Below are 9,587 nucleotides of genomic sequence, written 5' to 3' on the forward strand. Positions count from 1 at the left end.
TGCAGGCAGCAGAACGTTCTCCACGGCGTCTCCAGACTCTGTCACGTCTGTCACATGTGCTCAGTGTGAACCTGCTTTCATCTGTGAAGAGCACAGGGCGCCAGTGGCGAATTTGCCAATCTTGGTGTTCTCTGGCAAATGACAAACGTCCTGCACGGTGTTGGGCTGTAAGCACAACCCCCACCTGTGGACGTCGGGCCCTCGTACCACCCTCATGGAGTCTGTTTCTGACTGTTTGAGCAGACACATGCACATTTGTGGCCTGCTGGAGGTCATTTTGCAGGGCTCTGGCAGTGCTCCTCCTGCTCCTCCTCGCACAAAGGCGGAGGTAGCGGTCCTGCTGCTGGGTTGTTTCCCTCCTACGTCCTCCTCCACGTCTCCTGATGTACTGGCCTGTCTCCTGGTAGTGCCTCCGTGCTCTGGACGCTACGCTGACAGACACAGCAAAGCTTCTCGCCACAGCTCGCATTGATGTGCCATCCTGGATGAGCTGCACTACCTGAGCCACTTGTGTGGGTTGTAGACTCCGTCTCATGCTACCACTAGAGTGAAAGCACCGCCAAAACATCAGCCAGGAAGCACAGGAACTGAGAAGTGGTCTGTGGTCACCGCCTGCAGAACCACTCCTTTATTGGGGGGGTCTTGCTAATTGCCTATAATTTCCACCTGTTGTCTTTTCCGTTTGCACAATAGCATGTGAAACTGATTGTCAGTCAGTGTTGCTTCCTAAGTGGACAGTTTGATTTCACAGGATTGACTTGGAGTTACATTGTGTTTTTTAAGTGTTCCCTTTATTTTTTTGAGCAGTGTATATTTTCTGTGGCGCACCAAAGATATGACTAAACAGTCTGGAATAGATTTCTGGTTAATATCTAGAGAATTAGAAAAACAGATTATGGATGTTTATATTGAGCCCTCTGTTCTCACTGACCACAAATTTATTTACATTTCAATAAGTCTTAATAACACAACCGAAGGAAAGAAACCTAATGTCAGTTATTGGAAATCAAACACTAACATTTTAAAAGAGAGAAACAGTTTATGGACGCTGCTAAATTAATTATTAATGAATGTTGGATTAAGGCTAAAACACTGAAATCCTATGGCACCCACTGGGAATATATGAAATATAAAATTAGAAGACTGGCTATCCAGAGAGGAAAGGATATAGCACAGGCCAAACGTATAAAAGAAGATTTCATAACCAAAGAAATAATCAAGATGTATGGAAAAGAGATAAGGATACTTCGATTTAGACCAAATTTACGAGCATTTGTAAGATCTAGAAGGAATTGTTTGGAAGAAGGAGAAAAACATCCAAAATATTTTTTCAACTTGCAAAAAAAGAAATGCAGGTCTTTCCTCTTTGAATAAACTTAATATTAATGGACAAGTGTCAGAAAATGCAAAGAAAATCTCTGATTTTGTTACAACCTTTTATAAAAGATGATATACTGAAGGGAGTAATAACAATGATGCGTCTTTCTTCTCTTCCGTAAGGGATAGTGCAAAATCGATTGACGAGGAATCCAAGAAGATGTGTGACCAGAATGTAACTTTAGAAGAAATAAAAAGTACTATCGTTAAGTGAAAAGATAATAAATCCCCTGGAAATGATGGACTAACAAGTGAGTTCTATAAAGTTTTTCAAGATAACCTTGCAGAATTTATTTTATTTGTATTTAAGGAAGCAATTGAAGTTGGGAAGCTACCGCCAACCTTGTCTCAAGGGCTAGTTTCCTTAATACCTAAGCCAGATAAAGACTTATTGATGATTGAAAACTGGAGGCCTGTAACCTTAATAAACAATGATGCCAAATGACTTGCTCTAATATTTGCTCAGAGATTGTGTTTACGCCTCAATACAATCGTTGATGTTTGTCAATCTGGTTTTATGTGTGGAAGGCATATAAGTAATAATATTCGTCTAATTTTAGACTTAGTTGATTACAACCAGTTTATTAATGAAAATAGTTATATTTTGTTTTTAGACTTTTATCAGGCCTTCGACACTGTGAAGCATAGTTTTTTATTTAATACTTTAGACTTTTTTGGCTTTGGAAGTTATTTTAAACGTCCGATCCAGACGATTTATAAAGGTTGTAATAGTTCTGTTAAACTACCATTTGGCACCACTCCTAGATTTAATATTGGCTCCCTTCTTATTTTTGCTAGTCATGCAAACAATGGCACTTCACACTAAAACAGATCATTTCAAAGGTTTACAAATAGCCAAAAAAGAATTAAAATGCAGTCAATCACAGATGACACAACTATTTATTTACAGAATGAAGAAGAAGTAGAAAAGGCTAATGAATGTGTTAATGTTTTCTCTTCGGTATCAGGTCAAACTTTAAATATAAAAAAATGTGAGCTTTTTGCCTTAAAAAATAAGGGAAATTACTTGGTTGACATATGTGGTATCCCTATAAAAGATATCGTATCATAACCGGGTATTAAAATATGTCAAGACAGAAGGGTGGATTTGAATTTCAATCCATTGATTGAAAAAGTAAAATAAAAATTGGATAGTTGGTTGTTGAGAGATCTGTCATTAAATGGACGTGTATTGTTCTCTAAAAGTGAAGGACTATCAAGGCTGGTCCTAGATGTCCCACCGATACTAGTCCAACGTTGCTTTTCAATTTTGTCTGGAGAAATAAACCCTATTATTTAAAAAAGAAGATTTTATGTAACACAAATTGCGAAGGGGGTCTAAATGTATTAGATATTTATACATCCAACACTATATTCAAGGTCAAGTGGATTAAAAATTACATCCAAGGAAAGGATAAACTATGGTACTTTATTCCAGAGTTTATTGAATATTTGAAATTCCTCCTGCAATGCAATTTTGACATAAATAAGATTCCTGTTGCTCTATCCAAATATCATAAACAAGCATTTTTGTCCTGGTTAATTATTTACAAACATAACTTTTCACCCCATAAATGTTTAATTTGGAATAATAAAGATTAAAAAATAAAACTTAATTTTTTAATAGCTGGGTTAAAAATGATATAACATCAGTGACACAATTGCTAAATGAAAATGGACTCTTGTTCTCTTCTACGGAATTCCAGTTACACCTAAAGAATTCGCTGTTGTTTTCGATGCAGTACCTTCTGGTCTCTTGAGATTAATACAAGGAGGTGGCATGTTTAACCTAAAGGTACTCTTATGTTAAACGGTGTATGCTTCACAGATAAAAAACGCTCCAATGATTTTCTAAGGAGACTCCTCCTGCCAAGCTTTTCTGGAATTCCAGAATAGAAAATATTAAATGGAAGTCTGTTTGAAATATCAACAAGCAATATTGTGTCATCACAACACTAGAAAATTCTACATTTGATTTAACCTGTGAACCAGCTGATCTCACGGTTCATGAAAGACGCTGTGGAAAAGCATCTGTCATTTGTTTTATGATTGTGTTTGTACCAATGGATTTTGGTTAGACATTGACTGGTTCAACTATTACTTTGCAGAAAAGAGACATTATATTTTTTTATTGATTGTAAAACAAGATATATTTTGAACCTCTTTATTTTTTAAACATTACATTTAAAACTTTATTTGGTTTACAGAATAAAAACATCAAATATCTTTCTGTAGTTATAGTCGCGAGATGTAGTAAAGATTTAAAAAAACGCAGCTGAGGGTAGATGAACCGGAAGGCCAGCTGCCGTAAATCCGGAATAGAAGAAGAAGAAGGAGGAGGAGCCGGCGGCGTTCTCCTGCCAGCAGAGCAGAAGAAGAAGAAGAAGACGACGGTCGTCAGCGTTAGCATTAGCATTAGCATTAGCTGGTTTGTAAAGTTCACACGTCACTGCTGCCGTAAGTCAACGTCATGTTTGTTTTCTGGAAGTTTGAAAGTGTTTCATCTGTTTAAATAGACCGGAAGTACGACACGATAAACTTGTAACTGGCTAAGCTAACTGTTGGCTGGCTGACGTCACGTTCCACAGTGAAAACAGTTAGCATCAGAGTTAGCATCATAGCTAACGAGCTGCAGGTTTAATGGACAGGGTCATAGAGGGTCCGGAGACACGAGACTTTCACTGTCCCACCAGCCTCCATTAAAAAAACTGACGCCAGGTCCAGGTCCTGTCTGTCTGTCCTCAGGCTGCTCTGCCAGGTCCAGGTCCAGGTCCTGTCTGTCTGTCCTCAGGCTGCTCTGCCAGGTCCAGGTCCAGGTCCTGTCTGTCTGTCCTCAGGCTGCTCTGCCAGGTCCAGGTCCAGGTCCTGTCTGTCTGTCCTCAGGCTGCTCTTAAACCTGCGGTCCCCTCCCTAAGTCTTGGAACGGTGAGGCCACTTCCTGTTGTTGTTTGGGTTTAAGATCAAAAGATGAGACCAGAGTTCAGAATGTCAGCTTTTATTTCCTGGTGTTCACGTCTAGACGTGTTAAAGAACTCAGGACGGAGCGTCCTCTGTATCTGAGGTCAGCAGCACTGCTGGAACATGCGAGTGACAGATGTTTCATGACTGTCCCAACATTTAATAGCTCTGCATGGTTCAAACCATTAAAGACTGCATTTCCTGTTAAAGAGGATAAACCAACATGAAGACCAGAGAGCCGTCTGTGGGAGAAAACCAGGAAAATGGAGCAGAGCCATCGGACAAACACCGAACAGAGCAAGCACAACAATGTGGAACGTGCTGAAAAAGAAAGACACTACAGGTGTACTGAGCAACAGACATCCAACAGGCCGGCCAAGCAAAACAACAGCAGCTGATGACGGAAATATGGTGAGAGCTGTGAAGAAAACATCAGCGGCGACCTCCACAGTGCAGAGTGAAGGGATCACAGAAATCTAGAGGCCGTCCAACAAGTCCTGATGGACTTTTGTACGATCTGATGAAGATGAGGATTAATCTCTAGCAAAGTGATGGAAAGATCAAAGTGTGGAGAAAGAAAGGAAGTGCCGATGATCCGAAGCGTACGAGCTCATCTGTGAAGCCTGCTGGAGGTGAAGTGACGGCTGCTTCTGGAACAGGCTCAGTAATATTTACTGATGATGTCGCAGCAGAATGAATTCAGAAGTGGACAGAAACATTTACGGAGAAATGCATTGAAACTAATGGGCAGGAAGTTTAGACCCAAAGCACACTGCCAACAAAACAAAGGACTGTGGAAGGTTTCAGACTGGCCAAGTCCATCAGCTGACCTTAACCCAGCATGCATTTCACCTCCTTAAGAGGAGACTGAAGGGAGAAACAGCCCGAAACAAACAGGAAGTGACAGAAGCTGCGGTAAAAGCCTGGAACAGCATCACAGATGAAGAACGCAGCAGTTTGGTGATGTGGATGGTCGCAGACTTCAGGCAGAACCAAATCTTAAATGTTGTTTATTTGTTCCAGCAGTGCTGCTGACCTCAGATACAGAGGACGCTCCGTCCTGAGTTCTTTAACACGTCTAGACGTGAACACCAGGAAATAAAAGCTGACATTCTGAACTCTGGTCTCATCTTTTGATCTTAAACCCAAACAACAACAGGAAGTGGCCTCACCGTTCCAAGACTTAGGGAGGGGACCGCATCAAACATAATGACGGTTAGGACAGAAAACTACTGCAGTAAAAGTACCGGTACTTCAAGTAAAATTAAGTGTTCATCAAACTCAGTATCTGAGCTGAGCAGAGAGGAAGTCCTCAGGCAAAGAACACACCTGGATCCTGATCCTGCCACATGGACACCTGGACAGTATTCCCAGGGAGTACCCATCAGTACCCATCAGGCGGGCTCCCAGAATACTGCAGTAATACTCTGGTCTGTTAGGACCAGAACTGAGTAAAGACTCTGACTCTCACACTTTCAGGAAGTCTGCTCCAGATTCTGATCTGTAGTCTCCGCTGTTAGCTGCCGTCCTGCAGAGTCATCCTGCATCAGTTAACCAGGATCCGTCTCCTGTTTCAGGGTCTCTGAGTCTGAACCTGGTAAGAAGCTGCCCCGACTCGGTGTCTCTGACAGCAGAGAGAAATTCAGTCTCTGTTCAGGGCCCCGTTTCAGAAAGTGGGACACTGAAACTCTGAGTATGTTGAGCCTGAGATGAGGGAAAGTCTGGGTTTCTGTTTCAGAGAGCGAGATCAGATAAAGTCCTCCTGCGGAGCCTGAGGCTTCATGATCAGTCTGCCGTCGATGTGTGGACAGAATCAGATCTCTTTACCTTTAACTAGCGACCGCTGCACTGAAACACTTAGTGTGAGCTTCCTGTTCAGTCTGTAGAAACTGATCAGCGATCTGCGCTGGTGGAGCGCTCTGATGGAGCGCTCTGATGGAGCGCGCTGGTATCGGCTGGGGGGGGGGGGGCTGTACTGCAGCTGGAACTAACGGGGTTAAACAGAGGTTTTCATTATCTGAATGTTCGGGCAGAATTAAAGATGTAACACAGACTTCAGAGCGGGTTTGAACCTGCAGCCACGTCTTCCGCTCCTGGAAAATAAAGGACCAGGCCGACCTGCTGGGCCGGACCGGGTCTTATATTTGATCTGGGTTCCGGCTCATTAAATACAGCCTTCCTGTTTAAAATGAGTTCGGTAAGGAAACGCCAGGCTGCTGAACGAAGAATAAAAAGTTCTAAAGTAACGTGTCACCTCCTGCGTTTTAGAGCCTATCACGGGCCTTTCTAGCTCCGCCCCGTTAAAATGGAGGCTCTGCCTTTATTTACCCGTTGGACATGGTTCTACGTTCCTTTCTGGTGGTTCCACACTCGAGCAGCTCCGGACCTCTCTGTCGGTGTGGTTCCCTTCAGAGCTTTTCCTCAACAACACAGCTGTAGCGGCTCCCCACTGTTGGTGGTTTCTGTGAGCAATGATTGGTCAGATGTACATAGGGGCGTGGCCAAATACCTGATTATTAGCCTGTGGGTCGACCGTATCGGGTTCAGGACCAGATGTTTCATTCAGGTCTCGGCAGAGTCCTGTAAGGACGAGGACCTGCTCATCACTGTCTCTCTCTCTCTCTGTCTGTCCTCCTCAGGTGGGATGTAGCGACATGTCTCTGCAGGTGACGTTGCAGCAGAGAATCGTCTCCGCCCAGATGTTGCTGAAGCGGGCGGAGACGCTCTGTCCCGGCGTGGAGGGTCACCAGAAGCTCTGTGGGAAACTGCGAGCGGAGCTGCGCTTCCTGCGGCGGGTGGAGGCCGGGGAGCTGCAGGTCAAAGAGTCTCACCTGCACAGCACCAACCTGACTCACCTGACGGCCATCGTGGAGTCGGCCCAGAGCCTGGAGGGCGTGGTCGCTCTGCTGCACGTCTTCACCTACCAGGACGCCGCCGGAGGCCGGCAGACGCTGGTGGTGGACGTGGTGGCCAATGGGGGACACACCTGGGTGAAGGCGGTGGGCAGGAAGGCGGAGGCTCTGCACAACATCTGGCAGGGGCGGGGCCAGTACGGAGACAAGAGCATCATCAGGCAGGCCGAAGACTTCCTGCAGGCCGGCCGCCAGCACCTGGTCCAGTACCGACACCCCCACATCGTCTTCGCCTTCTACAACGGCGTCTCCTGCCCCATGGCCGACCGCCTGAGGGACATGGGCGTCTCCGTCCGCGGGGACATCGTCGCCGTCAACGCCATGGAGACGGAGGAGGGAGCAGAAGAGGAGGAGGAGCAGGAGGAGGACGACGAGGAGGAGCCGGTCGAAGATAACGAGGAGGAGGAGGAGTCGGAGCTGACCCGGGTGGACCGCGGCACGGTGGTGGCCAGCCTGGCGTTCCCCGCTCAGGTGCAGGTGGAGGAGTGTCGGCGGGTTAACCTCGACATCACCACGCTCATCACGTACGTGTCATCGCTGAGTCACGGGCGCTGTCACCTCACCTTCAGGGAGCCGGTGCTGACGGAGCAGGCGGCCCAGGAGCGCCGGCTGCAGGTGCTCCCGCAGCTCGACGCCTTCATGCAGGGGAAGGAGCTGTTCGCCTGCCGCGCCGCGGTCCACGACTTCCAGGTGATCCTGGACACGCTGGGGGGGCCGGGCGAGAAGGAGCGCGCTCAGAAGCTGCTCGCCCGCCTCCGCGTGGTGGACGACCAGCCTTCGGAGCGCACGCTGCACCTCACGCCAAGCGCCAAAGTCAACCGCCGCTCGCTCATGATCTTCGGCACCGGAGACTCGCTGAGAGCCGTGACCATGACCGCGAACAGCCGGTTCATCAGGGCGGCGGCCAATCAGGGCGTCCAATACAGCGTGTTCATCCACCAACCCAGAGCCCTGACCGAGGGCAAAGAGTGGAGGGCCACGCCCATCTGAGACAGCGGGGGCTGCTGGGAGTTTGAGTTAAATGTTGGTGAAATAAAATCTGCTGAGCGTTAAAACGTCGGAGGCACTTCCTGCTCGCCTGCTGCAGGAGGTCACATGGTTCCTTCCCTTTGCAGCCACATGTGATCAGTGACACTTAAATAAATATATATATATAAATAAAATGATATATAATCCTGAAATATCTGTGTTGTGGTTTTGGCATTGAATCAAATTTCCAAAGGCTAATGCTAAGCTAATGCTAGGCCCTGTGTCTCGAGCTCAGTTCCTTATTTTCATTGGATCATTATTTAAATGGCTGAACTCTGTAATGTCTGTTTTTTGCCAGTTATATCAATAATTTCAACATTTCTGTTTTTATTGATTTATTATTGAACTGAGGGCTGTGTGTTGGACGTTCTCTGTATTTATTTTCCAGGGTTTCTAAATAAAGTTTTGTTAGAGTCCTCCGAGTCCTCCTGAGTCCACCTTCACAGAAAAGGTAGGAAAGGATCCGTCTGCAGTCCAGGACCAGTCCGTGGTCTGGTTTCACCTGAAAAAGTTAGTTTGTGAAAGGATCAGTTCCAGAGAAACCGCTGTAGATACTAAACAACTTCTTCGCTTGTCAAAACCAGTTCGATTCTCTGAGAATGACCGGAAACAGCTGTTTTTCTGCGCTAATTAAAATGTAGCCTTTCGTATCTGTGCTTTTAATCTGAAAACCTAGACGCGGAAGAGGGTGTGTCATGTTGACCTGAAGCTGTTAGCCTGCTAGCCGCTAGCTGCTAGCTGCCGGCAGGTGATGAGTTCCTGATAAAATGCCGAGAGTCGGAGCTGAGGAGGAGCTGCGGACTCTGACGGAGGTGCGGACCAATCAGAACCTTCCACTTCCATTCAAAATCAAACTTTATTAGTTTAAAACTAGTTAGCGGCTCACGTGCTGCCGACCGGCTAGCGCGAAGCTAACGGCTACGTTCAGAAGTGTTAGCTTAGGAAGCTACATGCTAACAACAACAAATAATCATCTCCTCCCCTTACTCATCTCCTGCTCCCCCTCCCGTCCTCCCCCTCTCTCCTTCTTTCCTCCCCTCCTCCTGCTCCTCTGCTCCTTCTACCTTCTTCTCCCTCCTCGTCATCCTCCCCCTCTCTCCTTCTTTCCTCCCCTCCTGCTCCTCTGCTCCTTCTACCTTCCTCCCCTCCTCGTCATCCTCCCCCTCTCCTTTTCTCCCCTCCTCCTGCTCCTCTGCTCCTTCTACCTTCTTCTCCCTCCTCGTCATCCTCCCCCTCTCTCCTTCTTTCCTCCCCTCCTCCTGCTCCTCTGCTCCTTCTACCTTCCTCCCCTCCTCGTCATCCTCCCCCTCT

The 9,587-nt window shown here is 46.4% G+C and overlaps 2 protein-coding genes across 7 annotated transcripts in view; both read left to right on the plus strand.

Moving 5' to 3' along the window:
• Positions 1 to 3,701: 3,701 nt before the first annotated feature.
• On the plus strand, positions 3,702 to 8,428 carry lg06h7orf25 (linkage group 06 C7orf25 homolog). Of its 3 annotated transcripts, none has more exons than XM_046051221.1 (2): positions 3,702 to 3,834; positions 6,975 to 8,428. In XM_046051221.1, exon 2 carries the CDS (start codon positions 6,990 to 6,992, stop codon positions 8,235 to 8,237), a length of 1,248 nt encoding a protein of 415 aa, XP_045907177.1. In that variant the 5' UTR covers positions 3,702 to 3,834; positions 6,975 to 6,989; the 3' UTR covers positions 8,238 to 8,428. The 3 variants fall into 3 exon arrangements, with proteins under 3 accessions (XP_045907177.1, XP_045907179.1, XP_045907178.1); XM_046051223.1 differs by lacking the exon at positions 3,702 to 3,834 and adding an exon at positions 4,284 to 4,302; XM_046051222.1 differs by lacking the exon at positions 3,702 to 3,834 and adding an exon at positions 5,641 to 5,932.
• A 380-nt stretch (positions 8,429 to 8,808) lies between these two features.
• si:dkey-181m9.8 (E3 ubiquitin-protein ligase RNF31) overlaps positions 8,809 to 9,587 on the plus strand; it is a 25,166-nt gene continuing 24,387 nt past the window's right edge. For all 4 annotated transcript variants that reach the window (XR_006825345.1, XM_046051191.1, XM_046051192.1 and 1 more), the window contains exon 1: positions 8,809 to 9,088. Coding sequence is in view for 3 of the 4 variants with exons in the window: in XM_046051191.1 (XP_045907147.1) it covers positions 9,044 to 9,088 (45 nt within the window). In the remaining variant the exon portion in view is untranslated. The remainder of the gene's footprint in view (positions 9,089 to 9,587) is intronic.

This window comes from Micropterus dolomieu, linkage group LG06 (assembly GCF_021292245.1).
Source record: "Micropterus dolomieu isolate WLL.071019.BEF.003 ecotype Adirondacks linkage group LG06, ASM2129224v1, whole genome shotgun sequence".
NCBI classification, from domain to species: domain Eukaryota; kingdom Metazoa; phylum Chordata; class Actinopteri; order Centrarchiformes; family Centrarchidae; genus Micropterus; species Micropterus dolomieu.